The sequence below is a fragment of the Vidua macroura genome, chromosome 3, assembly GCF_024509145.1.
Source record: "Vidua macroura isolate BioBank_ID:100142 chromosome 3, ASM2450914v1, whole genome shotgun sequence".
Taxonomy (NCBI): Eukaryota; Metazoa; Chordata; class Aves; order Passeriformes; family Viduidae; genus Vidua; species Vidua macroura.
The window spans coordinates 10,173,524-10,189,166 of record NC_071573.1 but is presented as its reverse complement, the minus strand read 5'-3'; the positions used below and the strand labels follow the sequence as shown (position 1 = coordinate 10,189,166).

The window sequence follows — 15,643 nt, the reverse complement described above, 5'->3', positions numbered from 1 at the left end:
TTGACAGCCAAACAATATAAAAGACACCAGTAAGTAAAGTAAGCATTTAACCTCAGCAGTACAGGACAGGAAGTGACTGCTTCTGCATGTAAATGACAAAGCGCACACTGAGTAGCAGCATAGGAAAGTATCAGTAACCATCATTTAGACTGATGATATATTACTTTACAGTCACTGTACAATTTTAAATGTACTTACCTATTTCTCCTTATTTACACCCTTTACTGATACTCCTCCCAAAACCCAATAATTATCCTGAAGTTCAAGAGCTCTGGAATAGCTTCAGAAAGATTTCCCTACAGATGCAAGGATGCAGGTTTGAGTTATGAAAACAATTACAGAAAACATTACATTACCAACTGAAGTTCTTCCTCAGTAGGCTTAATCTTTCACTTTTGAAGCAACAGCACTGACTGTAGCACACTCAGTTGTGGCCAGACCATACCAGTAAATATATAGGAGGAAGAAAGTATGTTCTAAAACTCAGAGCAAATTCATGACAAAAGATGAACTGCCTCAAGTTCTAATGCTCAGGATCAATAAATGAGGCAAAAAATGGGAAGTGCTCAGCAAACTATGAATTGCAAATACAGTCAAGAAGCAACTAAATAATATATTCTAGTTTCTCTTCTCTTTAACATGTTTTGTCTTCCCTTTCATTTTTTTCTCTCCCAGTCTTTTTGGTGATGGTGAGGTAATTTTGTCATCTTTATTGTTTTTACAATTTCTCACTATATATTATATATAATGCTATCTGCTAAAACACTAATTCTTTCCTCAATTAAAATGTAACTTAGAAAAGTGGCAGTAGCAGAAATAGATCTAATCAAAACTAATAATTACCTCACACTTCATGTTTTTAATGCAAGCACATTTAAAGTGATTTCACTGTTGCCCATGAAGAGAATTATGTTTTTCATCCAAAGCTCCCAGATCCCCAGCATCTGGGAGCTGTTTACAGAAAAAGACAGACACAAACATAAATTAAGTCACAGGACGCTATAGCAAAAATCTGCTTGGATCATTAAAACAATGTGGTCTGACAGAAGTATCCCCAGATTAGAAGCCATTGTGGCTCTGTCATTTTTCTACTTTGTAGCCACTCATGTACTTTGGTAAGGTTTCCCCGGCTACTTGGAAAGATGACAATGTTGCTCATTGCAACTTCCTGGTTTTGCAAACTTCCAGGTTTGTTGTGAGAACCAGTCTGTGTTCATTCAGTGCTTGGGGCAGGGGCTGGGTAAGGGTGGTGGATGTAATTATTTCAGTTTATCTCCAACCATTAACTGAGTAAGAAAACTAATGAATATTCTTGTACTTCTACCTAATCCTTTTCCATTCTTCAGTAATATGCAAGTGACAAGAGTTTATTACTGCCCCATAGCACAAAAAAGGATATAAAGCTATTAGAGAGCATCCAAAGGAGAGTAACAAAGATGGTGAAGGGCCTTGAAGGGAGGCTGTATGATGAGCAGCTGAGGACACTTGGTCTGTTCAGCCTCAAGAAGAGGAGACTGAGGGGAGACCTCATTGCAGCTACAACTTCCCCATGAGGGGGAGAGGAGAGGCAGGCACTGATCTCAGTGGTGGCCGGTGACAGGACCTGAGGTAACGGCCTGAAGTTGTGTCAGGGGAGGCTTAGGCTGGATGTTAGGAAAAGGTTTTTCACCCAGAGGGTGGTTGGGCTCTGGAACAGCTCCCCAGGGAAACGGTCTCAGCACAACCTGACAGAGCTCAAGAAGTGTTTGGACAATGTTGTCAGGCACATAGACAGTGCTCTCAGGCTCGTTACGTGACTCTTGGGGTTGTTCTGTGCAGGATCAGGAGTCAGACTCAATGGTCTTGCAGGTTCTTTGCAATTCAGGATATTCTATGATTTTATGAAAAAAAAAAATATTTCATGCCCACAATACCACCAGTAGAAATGCCCAAAAGAAAACTAGCAATTCCATCTCTGTAAAATGTCTTCATAGTAGAATTAGAAGGATTTGGGGGTTGCTAAGAAAAAAAAAAAAAAAGAAGATACCAAGTAACGTTTCCTATCAACATCATGCATATTCTGTGCTGGGGAAAGTACTTTGTCAAAGAAACAAAAGTCTTGTGAGGAAAAAAAAAAAATAACACCAAACCAAAAAAAACCCACCTGAGCTTACAAGCAGAAGCCTTCATAGAGATAACTTCCAAGATGGCAAAGTTTACATTAAATAGATCATGCTGTATCCTCATCTTCCATGTTAAATAACGTATTTTAAACATACACTTCCAACCCATAAACGTGCCTGCACAAGGGGAGGAGTTCTCATGTATAGAAAGAGCAGCCTTAAGGAGGAAGAATTAGGCCATTTTTTTAAACAGGGGGGTTAGTTTATGTGAACTTCAAGTGACCATGAAACTACAGCATAAGTGTACCAAGCCCAGCCAAGCTGATCTAAGATGAGCTCCTGATGAAAGGGGTTATCCTGTCATCAGCTCCCAGCAACAGGCTGACGTGTCACCAGGCTTCCCATCAGCACCAGTGACCCTTTGACTCACAAATTAAACTTCCTGAACTTATTCAGGAAGTGAACTATTAGAAAACTTATTTTACACCAGAGAGAGTCAACAAGCACCTAACATATCTCAGCCCTCTGAAACAGCCTCCTTTGGGATCAGACATGTTCCAGAATTAACAGACAGAAAGGGGAATGAAGCCAGACAGGGTAACAGTTTTTGCCCTCATTGCTCCTAACAGCTTATGCTCTCATTGCTCCTCGTTGCCTTTTGCAATCTGCTTCTGGAGATTACCAGCACATGAGTAGGACTCAAGGTCACCTTTGCAGTTCTTCATCCATCACAGCAGCCTACATCTCAGTAAGTCAGCAGACCTTCACCTCTGCATGTATCACAGGTTAGGAAGCCAAACAATGTGCTTGAGCCTTCTTCCTGCTACCTCTGCTGAGCTGTTAGTGACTTCAAGCAAAGAAGCACAGCTTAAGTATCTCAGTTGCCACTAGTAGACCTGCCAGAGCTCATCTCTGACATCAAAACATACCAAAAATCATATGGGTTTAAGCCAATATTAAAGTCTTTATAGAGGATTTAAAATCAGTTTGTCAACTGAAGTTTAATTTCCAAAGTTCAGAACAGAACTATATTTAAACAAACTTAAACAATTTCTGTTCTGGCAAAAGAATTCAAAAACTCCAGTATTGCTTAATATAACTGTGCAATTGTTTTCATGTTCTCTTTTCAATTTTGATATATATAGCAAATTTCAACTTCCTTGCCCATTCCTCCCTTCAGCTCCATAAACAGCAAAAGAATTGTGAAACAAGAGAAACAAAAACCTCCTTTTTAGAAGTGCTTGGGAAGAAGTGTTTCTTGGCACAGCAGAATGGCTAGTTGCTTTGATTCAAACACAAGTTGTTAAAACAAGATGTTGCAAAGTGCTAAGAGAGTAGTTCAACATAATTTTTAAAGAAGTACAGACAGCTGAATGAAGAAAAACAAACAAAAAATTAGCCTTGCAGTCAAATCAGAAGGTAACACCTGCAACATCATCTTTTAAACAAAAACCAAGGCTTGTCATGGACAAGTACGAGGTCACCAGCATCAAAGCAGCCAGCCACAGTGATGTTAGCTATACTCACAGCATATCCACAGCCAGAGCCACCCAAGGCCATTCCTGTTAAGAGACAGAGAAGGGCATGTGCTCTACGTGTAGCCAGCATTACACTTCAATAAACTGTTGGAAAAAAATAAAAACCAGGAACAAGGTGGATCAGTTATTAAACTACAATTAAAGCATTAAAAAAAAAAAAAAAGAAAAACAAAGAAAGGAAATAAAAACCACATGGGGTAGAACAGTAAAACTTTCAGAGCGACCATAAAAAACAATGGTAAAGGACATTCTCAGCTGGCATAAACAAAAGATTGTCAAATAGCAACTGGCTATTCATGAAGATAATATTAAGCTGAAAAAAATAAAGAAATAAATTAAAATATTATCTGTCAGCACATTCACAAAGAATATAAGATTCACCATGCACACTTATGTTGTTACTAAGGAGGAAAAAGCTAATAGTTAAGCAGAAAGAAAGCATTTGTGACATTAAAAAGAAAAATAACACTCACACTTGAAAAACAGTAATCTTTTACTTCAGTCAAATCTTATACTTCATTGAAGAGATTCCCTTGAAATTTGATAATTGGCTGGGAGATATTTACATATCAAGCCTTTCATCTACCCCAAAAGAAACCTCTCAAAGTTTATAAATAGCTTTCCCTATAAGGATGAACATTTTCTTCTGCTGTAATTGCATTCCTTTGAGCAATAAAAATGTTAAACTCCTCTTACCATTCCAGTCTTCTCCCTGTTCTATTCCTGATTTTTGTCCCTTCAACACTGCTGTCCTAGATGGACAAGTCTCCACCATCTTTCATTAACTTCAGATACATAATATCACCACACACACTTCATTCATCCTTGTCAACTGACCAATTTCGTGTCTCTTGTTCTCCTATGAACACTCATTTACACATTTTAGTCACAACTTCCAAAGATCCTTCCAAAGCAGCAAGTCCAGGAAACAAAGACAGAAAATATAAATAATTCTGCTTACTCAGGCAGCAAGCCATGTACTCCAATATGGTCCCTTATTCATGGCATGCATCTTTCATTCAGGACTTTGCAGAACCTGCGGATCATTCCCTAGGAGAACTTGGTGTGAAAAAACAAGGTCTGCCTACTGCCACAAATAGTTTAGATTGTTTGGTTCCTCTACTGCTCTGTAGAACTACGTCCCTAAACAAGCAATTAAAACAACCCAGAGCCTGATCTTTAACCACAAAGTACAGGGGCATGATACACCTTCTGTCTGCAAAGCTAAAATCTTATCCTTTCATAAGGTTAAGATCGAAGTATAATTCCCAGCACTTTTTGGGAACAGTCTGCATTTGCTTACTCCCAACACACATGCAATTAGGCATCAGTCTAAACTGGATCAAGGAGCTCACTAAAACTTAAGCAGAATAGACAGGACTAACCCTTGAGCCCACATCCTCTGTGCTTAGTTCAAAAAAGCATGAGTATTGCATATAGCTCCAACAAAAGTCCAAAAAAGGTCTGAAAGAAACATGCAATCTACAAACACATTCCTACCCACAAAAAGTCTATGAAAGTTCTTGCAACATGCCAAATGATTCTGTTCTCTCTACCATCACAAGAGCTAAGCCAGAAACTGTACTGTTCTATAAACATTGGAGACTGCAGGTCAGCCATTCCCTCTGATGTCTCAAAGCACTTCTCAAAATGACACCTCTAATCCCAAGACCTTCTTGCATTCTTGATCATCAGCTGAAGGCCACAAAACTACATTAAACACTTAAGATCCATGAAAAAAAGCAGCTTGACAACAGCAGTTGTCTCAGGAGTCTGTACTGGTGAAAACTGAAGTCTGAAGAAACAGGAACATTGGGACACATCCACACAAAAGCAATTTGCTCTCAAGAACGAGACACGGAAGCCTGGCACAACGAAACTTGAGTATATTAGCTAAGGCAGTGCCTGTTTTAAGAACAGATGAGTTCAGTTTCCTGTTACATCAAACAGTAACTTTCATCAGTCCTACGTGTGCTCAAAAAAAGGCAAGAAGTAAAAATACTGACATCACATTTAGGGCTAGGCAGACAGTGGCGGATTAGGAAATACAATGAGTCACCGCAAACACAGAACACATCGTGAGCATTTTAAAACTACCATGCAAAATTTCTGCTCACCAAAAAAAAAAATCCAGACAATACTGTTTAAGTGAACTATACCAGAAGAAGAATAGCACCATAGCACCTTCACACAACAGAAGTAGTTGAGGAAAATAAAAACACTGTAAAAAGGACAGTATAAAATACCAGACCACTGCAGGAAGAAACAAAATCAGTACAGCTCAGCAGTCAAGAAGGAAACATCAGCTAAAATAAGTTTATGGGTGGACAAGGGGAAAGTAATATAAAACTGAAATTACAATATAACTAAAAGACAGGCATGCAAAGAAAGGACAGCTGACAGAGCTATGTTCCAAAAAAGAATTCGCTCTAGAGAAGCTGCCAAGGTATCTGTATATGCATGAAAGAAAACCAAAATATAAACACAAAAAAAACAGTGTAAGTAAAAGAATGAGTTATCATAAACTCAACTGCTCTGTGTTGGCGAAAAAAATCATTAGTGAAATACTGAGACACTTTCTTTTTTTTTTTTTAAGACTAAGTCAAAGACCTTTAGAAGAAAGGGAAGTAGCTTTACCCAGTTTGGAAGCAAATAAAATAAGACACTATAGAAGAATACAGTGGAGATATAGAAACTAGGCAGTGAGGAAGACTACAAAAGAATAAAAAGGATGCACCTTTAGCCACCACAATTCAGGCTAAACATCTTATTCTCTGAACCACAATGTTGCAAAAATGCTACTAAAATATACATGACAATGAAAGTGGCTTCTTTCCTGCCAGTGTGGAAATTTCCCCACAGAGTGAAGCAAAGCAAGCAGTATTACTCAGTGCTTGTCAGCAGCTACAAATACCTGCTATTTTGTGTATGCATGGGTCAGAAGAATTAAAGTTGTGAGGTTTCTGTACAAAGTTATTAGAATTTCAGATGCTAAAGTTTTCTTTTCTTTAGGAAGTGTTTGTGGCTTGACATTAGGGGATTTCTTTTTGATGCAAGTGGAAGGAGAGAGAAAGGAAGAATGCTGAAATTATTATCAGCTGAATAAACTTTGTTAAGAGAAATACAGCTCTGGTACATGGGAGTTGGCTGATAATGCAGAAACAAGAAATCAGATCAATAAGTGCTAATGAAAACATTAAAAGTTTTCAGACAGAAGCTGGATTAAGTGGTCTCAGATGCTGACAATCTCTTCTTTGGGTCTCGGCACCAAAGAAGGCGAGATTACTACTGCTGCTTCTACATTGAAGTTTGTTTTTGTTTTTTTTTTTCATTAGATATCAATAACATTACTATGGATTTCCTGAAGGCAGTGAATAATATTCAAAAGCCTTCTATTTTAGTATTCTTGAGCCAGAACTACTTAAGAAAGTCTTCAAGTGATACACTGACCACAGCTGTACTCCTTTTGAGCCACAAGATTTGGCATCTCTTAATGATGTGACATTTTATTGTTAAAAATCCCACTCAGACTAAACCTTGCTACCAGTGTGTTTTCCAAAAGAATATTAAATTTGTAAAACCAATATTTTTTGTTCTTAATGCCGCCTGTGACAAGATGCTTAGGAGCTGGAATTAAGAAAGCTTCCTGTGGCAACAAATCACTGTGAAAATGTATATTAAAAGAATTTTGAAACAAAGGAATTCTTTAATTTTTTTAAAGTATGTAAACGGTATATTTTTTAAACTAATTCATATTCTTGCCAAGTTTGTTTTTTAAGACATAATTAGCATACTTGAATGTTGAAATAAAGCATTCTTAAAATGCACTAAACTAAAGATTAATGCGTGACTTTCCTGTAAAAATTTAGAACTTGTTAATCAAATTGTCCTTCTCTTCTGCAAAAATAAACACATCATGAGCATTGTGGAATGTTCATCTGTTAGCAAAGCCATTGTGGCGAGTCTGTTACCTGCCTTTTGAACAGCCTCATTTGAGTGTGCAACATGCCATTTCATTGTCTGGCATAGCAGGAGCCAAAGTCTTCAATAAACACCAGCCAGGCTGGTTCCTCCCACACTAATTATGACAGCTTGACAAGAAGTGATGAAGAAACCACAGAAATTTGACACTTCCTCACAAGCTTTTAAAAGGGGACAAAGATGGCAAGGGAAGCCCACCTGCCAGGATGAAAATCCTGTGTCCTAACCTTGAAACAAATTAGGGAGAAAAAAAAGCATAATTTAACAGCAGAGCTCAAAGCTGAGATTTGATTCCACACAGTTGCCAAGCTCAAGTGCATCGACTTGTCACATCCCCAAGCCAAGCGAGGCTGAGCTGCGGGAGCCTCCAGAAAGCAAAGGCAGCAGCGCTCTCGGAGCTGTCAATCAGTAGGTGGCACTCTTCAAACTCCGACCGGGGGAAGCCAACCACCAGCACAAGCGAGGACACACTACCGAGCAGCCTGGAACTTTAGCAAAAATACCAACAAGAAATACTGAACTGGTTTAGCCATAACTGATGCCCATGGGAAATGCAATGGCTTCATTTCTATAATATATAAAGTGACCCTTGTATATAATTTCTGAGGTTTCTAGAAATTACAATTTTTGGGTGCTATAAAGATTTTGGATGAACACTATTCTACACTAACAAAATCAGAACCTTTAGAAATTATCCCTTATATCTGCAGAACACTTTGAGTGCAGCATTGTAGATAATTATGAAGAAGGAAGTCAAACTCATGACTGAATTTTATCTTTTTTTTCATTTAACAAAACATAGCATAACTATTTATGTTTTATCACAGTTGTTCTTCAAAGCTGGACAATAAATTTGTTACAACAAATGAAACAGGTAAACAAATAGTTTGGAACAATATATGAATTGTTCTTTCTGTGAAATTTACTAGTGAAGATGGGACCAACACACCCAAAGATTCAACTGTTTTTAGGACAGGAGTTAAAATCAATACAAGGTATAACCAAAATAGAAATACTGTTCCATAAAAAAAAAAAAGTGTCAGACTTCCCATTCCTGCAAATCATGTTTCTTCATTTAACAATACTTAAAAAAAAAAAAAAAAAAAAAAAAAAAGAAAGAAAAAAACCCACAGATTTAAATCAATACCCTTTACTACTTATTTAATAAAACAGTAAAAGAAAAAGCAGATTTAGTTACAATGTTCAAGTACAGGTACTTGTAATTTAAACAGCCAGCAGAGGGAGTATAAAAACAATTTTAAAACCCTCAAACAGCCTTTTTTCTTTACATATATTTTTTACTTATGATTTAGCTCTCTTTTAGAATACAATAATAATGCCAACAGTTCAAACATTGTAATATTATAAAACAAACAAAAATCGAATGCTCAAATATTAAACAGAATTACTTGAAACTCAAATACTTTTTAAAGTAGCATTCAAAAATGAGTTGATAGTAAACTCAGTCTGAAATACAATTTTAAACACAAGCAAGGTTAACATCAACAAGCTTCATAAGCCATAAGTTTAAAATCCACTCACTCAGACTCTCATTCTTAACTTTCTGAATCTAAAACTAAGTCCACTATTCCATAATATTGAGAGAATGTTGGTTATAATCTATTTGTATTAGAAAATGGCACAGAATCTTAAAACTGAACAGAAGTTACTGTTGCACTGATCTGTACAATGGATGATGTAAGAGCAAGACAGCCAGGTATATGCCCTAGATCATTAGTGCAAGTAAGAACTCACATGACTGTTTCAAAATCAAGTCACTAAGTCACATACATGTTGAATAAAAACACACCTTTACACTTCAGGTTTTCACCATGTCCAGCTGATGAGGGTGGCTTAAACATGAGCAAAAAGGAAAAGGACACAAATGGGGTGAATGAAGCTACCAGCCTTGTATTAGAATATTAAATAAGCTGCCATCCTCCTTACACATGTGGCAAAAAGAAACCATCTCCCAACTCATCTAAACTATCCCACTGGGCATAATCACACCTTCCACAGCTCATCTCACGGGGGGAGAAGGTTACTGACTTAACATTACCTCCTCTCTCAAGGCATAGGAGCGCTAGGTACTCCCAAACCATCAGGCACAGGCAGCAGAGCTGAGGAGTCAAAGGGACAGAACATCAGATATTCCAAATGTAAACTGCATGTTTTACAGACAACCATTTGTAAAAATACCTGACTTGGAAAAAGCAAGGCTTTCTCCACTCTTAATTGCTTGTGCTTGCATGGTTTTCATCACCTTTCCATGCCATTCCTTGCTGTCTGCCCTATGTATTTTTCTGTTATCCCACTAAATAGAAAGGCAGTGCTGCAGACCAGGACACGTGGTGTTCCTATACATTAATGCAAAATGTGAAACACCAGTTGTGATGGGAGCTGTTGAATGACATCACTTATCATAACTATATCCTACTTTAGTGATAATTTTGCTTTCAATTAACCTGGAGTCAGAATCTATGGGGTGAGAACCAGAGACAATTTCTTACATATTCTAACTTTTAAGCATGATTTAATTGGAAAACCAAATTCTGTCCACCTTCACACAAGGGATTCATCGCTGAAGATCAGCATTTAACTTACAACACCCTGACTAAAAAAAAAAAAAACAAAAAAACACAGATCAGGAAAAACAAGAGTCAAGACAAGATTAACTTTTCCATTAGATCAAGTACCAGGAATACTTCTGACATTATTTAAATTTTAATTGCTATTTTCTTCCTGAACAACATACCTTACATATTCTTTCTTAGAGTGCTGCTTAATCAGAAAGTCTTAGCATGTGGCATGTGAAAGTATGGACTAAAACAGCCAAAAAAAGGTAACTGTGTATAATAAAAATATGCTGATAATTCTCTGACCAGCAGAAAGCCCACATAGTGTAAAGAACTCATACCTGCCAGTAGACTCAAGGCACACAGATGACATATGCTACACCTGCACCATGAGAGAAGATCTGGAATGTGGAAGGAAGATGGGATGCTCCCCTAAAGGCAAGACATTTACTGGAAACCTGAAATACTGAAATACCTGGCAACTTGCAGTATTCTAAATATGACAGAACTCCACTGGACTGTTGATCCAGGATGTTCAATACTAAAAGTTTCTTAAAACACTGTGTTATGCACCAAGACTTTAAACAGTTAAGAAAAACAACATACACCACACAAAGTTCATATAAGCTTCTTCAGTCCAGTGCTTCATTAGGAATTTTAATAAGAGAAATAGCCAAATATGGCAAAAAAATGAGTATTGCAGAATCTAACATTTTAATAACAGTAACCTTTTAACAAAATCCTGACTGGAGAGCATGCAAGTCAGAAGAGCTGAGATGAAAGAGGGACTACATCTCTAGCAATTTCACTGTTTTCCACTCTTGAGGATTCTGTTATGCCACTTTTAAATCTTCTCTCCAGAAGGACTCATCTCAGTTCTCTTCCCTACAGAACTCCTCAGGGTCCCTGCAAAAATACTTAGGCTCTTTTTTTTGTCTTTAAAGTCAAAGAGCATATATATGCACACAGATATGATTTGGAATTTAAAATGTAATTCAGGAAACAAAAGCTATGAGACACAGCACATTATCTTCATTATTTTACATGATCTCATCCTCTTCAAAACAATGATAGCCTTCCGGCTGCACTATAACCAGGACTGCACACAGCACTCCGAACAGTTGGACAAGTGCTCTTTGCAGTAGCTGCACTGGAACTGAATGGTATCTTGTTTGACTTCCCTCCACTCCTTTTTTCAGCCTGGTTTCCTAAGGAAATCAGATTTCTGCAATCACTCGGGGAGGGAGGAAAGGGTACATATACGTACATACACACTGCATGCGAATGTCCGTCCGTCAGTCTACCTAACCTCACTAATACCTTTTGGGCCCATTGGTCAGTTTCAATCACATTCAAAAGGGGAGCAGAGAATATCAGACTTTTAAGTTCTTGAAAGTTTCATGAGCACGGGCTGCGAAGTATGGAAAAGTGTTTCCACAGAGAGAGGCTGCATGTCTTCTTAGACGTCAGTAAACTCACAGGGGAAAGAATAGTTCAGCTCCTTTCCTGCCTGCCGGAAAATCTTCAGTCAGAGGTCACAATCAGTGAAAGACAACCAAATTTCTTGTGTTCAAGAGTTCATAAAGTAGCTTAAGTAGAATTCACTACTGCTTCCAAAGCTGTTTTGAACAAACCTGATGTTTTCCACATCATCTTTTTCCTGGTCTAGCATAGGAGTGAATTGCCCTACATGATACACATTCCCTCGTTCAGTTCCTTCCTCTCAAGACCACTTATTTTAAAACATCAGCATTGTACCACACGCATGGCATCATTCTACCCCTCTCAAACACAGAATTAAAACTGGAAGAATTTCAGATTCCCTTCAGGTCTCAAGACTAAACAAGTATGTGGCTCTGTGCCATAATCAACTATTGAATAAAGTTGAAAAAAGACAGGGCAGCAAATACAATAATCATCTTTATTTACCACTACTCTGGAACACAAGTACGACCACACTTTCAGGCTCTTGTTCTTAAGATAGCTGTAAGTAATAAAACAGATAATGAGGTTTCAGTGGACATCTCTGTAGTTTATCTCACATCTCCCCATTGAACCATACATGGTTCACCTGTATCCAAAAAGCCACCTATAACGAAGTATACTAAAAGACTAAAATTCAAGTCTAGGGATGCCTTAAGGCATAGATCCACAAACTAAGGAGCTGTCACAAGAAGAAAATATAGCCACAGCTGATAGAAGTCATCCTAAGCGTCAAAATACTAGACAAGCAAAAAAAAAAAAGTTCCCTATTAAAAAAAAAAAAATATATATATACATATATATATATCGACATGTATATATATTATTTCAGCCCTGATATACGCTCCGTTTGTAAATTCTTTAGTCCCGTGACCACACCGAAGCCCAGCGGGGTGCTGGAACTGAGGGCTGGCGGGGGGACAGGAGCAGGCAGACCCCGGAGGTTTCGGCCCGAAGCCCCGGCCGTTCCGGGGCCACCCCAGCCCCGGGGCGCGCACTCGGCGGGGCGCGGCGTGCCGGGGAAGCGCCTCGGAGGCGGGAGGGCGAGACACCCGAGGGACAGCCGGGCCGCACGTCCCTGCGAACGGGGAGTTCGCGCCGTGCGAAGCCTCCTCCCCGCTCCCACACCCCGCCGCAGGGCTCGGCCCGCTCCCGCCGGGCTCCCCCGGCCAGCACGGGGAGGGCACTAGCCGAGCCCAGCAGGGAGAGGAGGCCGAGCTCCGGCCCCTCTCCTGCCTGCCGGCACGGGGCGATCACGGCCCCGCGCCCTTCCCCCGCGTTCGGGCTCGGTGGGAGCCGGCAAGGCTTTGGGAGCGGCTGGCTGCGGGGAGCCCTTTGTGGAGCGCCTCAATCCCCTCTTTATTCCGCCCTCCTCGCCCGCCAGCCGGTCACTATCCCCGTTCCAGAGCCAGCCCCTCGTAGCAAGGAGCACATGTTTCCTCTCGGGCTCCTGGCCCGCCTTACAACGAGCCACGGCCAGGGGAAGGCGGCACCCGGTACCGAAGCCGAATCAGAAATATGGAATGTGAACGCGCGTGGCAGATCTGACGGGGGATGCAGAAAGAAGCAATCCATTTCACCCTTTTCGGTCCTCCGCTGCCGCTTTTCTGTCAATTGCCGATACCATAATGCTTCCTTATTGCCTGTTCAAGTAAGTAGGGGGGACAGTCTCCATTCCTCTACGTGTCATTCCTGAGCGAATTAAGCATGTACCAAGCAAAAGGCTGACACACATACCCGTAGAGTTGTCTGATACCGGAATGATGCCGAAATCCTCGAGGCGTTAACAGCCAGCTCCCACAAAGAGCACTCAATTACATCCAGCATCCCCTTTGTCCGTGCATCCTCAATACACACCCGGCCGCTCCTCCATGCGTCCAAGCACGCCCCACGTATACGGCCCCTTTGTGTCCTCGCCTCCCCTCCACTCACAAAGAAATGCCCTTTACACAAGGCATGCACCCAAGCCTCGGACACAGCCCTTCGCCTTCCCCCGAGACACGCGCGACCCGCCGCCGGGCACAGCGCTCCGGTACCTACTTGTATTCAAGAAACAGTCCGTAAACCTCCTAAAGCAGCTTGCAGAATTAGATCCATCTTCCATGTCTGGCCCTAGGAGCAGGGGAGACGAGAAGGAGAAGAAGGCGCCTCTCTGCCGCTGCTGCCGCCTAGGAGTCCTGCTCCCGCCGGGGCCGTCGCCTCCTCGGATCCCGTCGCCGCGGGCTGCTGCTGCTGCTGCAGCACCGAGGGAATTACAGGACCACGGGCGAGAGGCGGCTGGGGAGAGGAGGAGCCGGGAGTGGTGCTGCCGGGGGCCGCCGGCTGCGGAACGGAGCAGCAAGCCCTGGATGGAGGAAGAACAGAAGAGTCTCCTCCTGCCGCTGCCGCCTGGATGGGCGATCAAGTGAGCTGCTGCTGCTGCTGCTCCGCCAACATCTCTTCTTCCTCCTCCTCCTCCACCTCCTCCTCCTGCCGCTCTCGCTGCCTCTCCTCCTCCTTCCCTCCCTTGGAGACTTGTGAGGTTAAAGGAAAATGAGGAGGGGAAACGAGGAGGCGGCGGCAAGAAATAAAAAGAAGATGGAGAAGCGTAAGAGAAGGAGGGGATTGGAACGAGGAAAGGAGCCGCTGCCGCTCTAGAGACGATGCTGGCGGAGACGGCGGAGGAGGCTGTGCCTGTAGCGCGGCTTCTGCTGCTGGCGGTGGTTGTTAGGAGGAGAGAGAGGGAGCTGCAGGCAGCCGAGTCGCCTCCAGGAGCGGGGGGGGGAGGAGGAGACCCGCCGCTGCCTCCACCTCCACCGCGCTGGCCATGGGAGTGGAGCGGGCGGCTGCCGGAGCCGGGCTTTTCCCCGGGTGCTGCAGCTAGGGGGGCCGAGGGGCGGGATAAGATCCGCTTCTCCGGGTTGGACATGCTTCCGCTCTTCCCTCCCTTTCGCGGTAGTTTAAGGCAGGACGTCTAGCAGAGATACGGGAGTAAAGCGAAAAGGGACGCCGAAAAAGGACGGAGCCAAACAAGGGGCAACCGCGGATCGGTCCTCAGGTTCCTCCGGCAACTCCCGGGCAGTATTTCCTCCGCACCCCGGCTCCCCGCCCTCATAAAATCCTCACATTTCCGTTCCCCCTTTAGGCCAGAGGGGACAGGGCGCTACTGTCCGCCAAGCGGTTTCAATCCCCTTTAAAGTCCGCTTTTCCCCATGCTCCCACCTCGCATTCACAGCAAGAAAAAGGCAACAATCTGTATTTTCTTCGAGCGAGGCAAATATTGCCCCGTATATGTGCGCGCTCGCCTGCAAAGAGGCAGATACAAGTCACTGCAGTGCCGCTTCCACACCAGCCCCGGCCGCCAGAAAACGCCCACTGGCGGAGCCAGCGCTTCCCAGGCTCCCTCCCTCCCTTCCTCTCACTGCTAGGCGCGCACACGGGAGCTACAGCACAGCGGTTACCTAAAGGGAAAGGGGGGAGAAACACAAGGAAAAGATCCTCCCTATGCGGTGTCATTATTTTAAACATACATTTCCAGCTGCTGAGATCAAAAGGCAGACGTCCTGCTATTCCTGGGCTGGAGACACCAGAGAGCTGCCCCTCCATTTCTGTGGGGCATCCAACACCATTTCCACGCGGAGATGCGCAGACCCTCCCCGACGCTCAGCATCACATGTGTTTGCTTTGGCTCTCGCCTGTCTTTCCAACCACTTGGCACACTGACGGCCACCCACCCCTCAACCCCAGCCCTCCGGCTCCCCGGAGGCTGCCTCAGATCCTGCTCTCAGGTGCAGTGTGGCCCCGGGGCTGCCACTGGCCTTGCTCCGCAAGCACAGGCACCGTCTCTCGCCAGTGGAGCCTGTCGCGCTGGCCAGCCGCCACCTCGACCCTGCGTTCGGTCCCTGGGCATTCGGGGCCCCTCCCCGCCGCCTCACCCCGCCATCCTGGCCGCAGCCTGCCCGTCCCGGTGCCTCGGCGGTCCGCG

General features: G+C 42.8%; 1 protein-coding gene across 2 annotated transcripts in view; it reads right to left on the bottom strand.

The window, feature by feature from the left end:
• The window catches only part of PDE10A (phosphodiesterase 10A), a 164,904-nt gene extending 150,317 nt beyond the window's left edge, over positions 1-14,587 (bottom strand). The window contains exons 1-2 of one of the 2 annotated variants that reach the window (XM_053974343.1): positions 14,140-14,587; positions 13,720-14,094 (exon numbers count right to left, since the gene is read on the bottom strand). In XM_053974343.1, coding sequence (XP_053830318.1) covers positions 13,720-14,094; positions 14,140-14,587 — 823 coding nt within the window. Of the gene's footprint in view, positions 1-13,719 lie in introns of both variants that reach the window. The other variant, XM_053974341.1, reaches the window with a different exon arrangement.
• Positions 14,588-15,643: the final 1,056 nt, after the last annotated feature.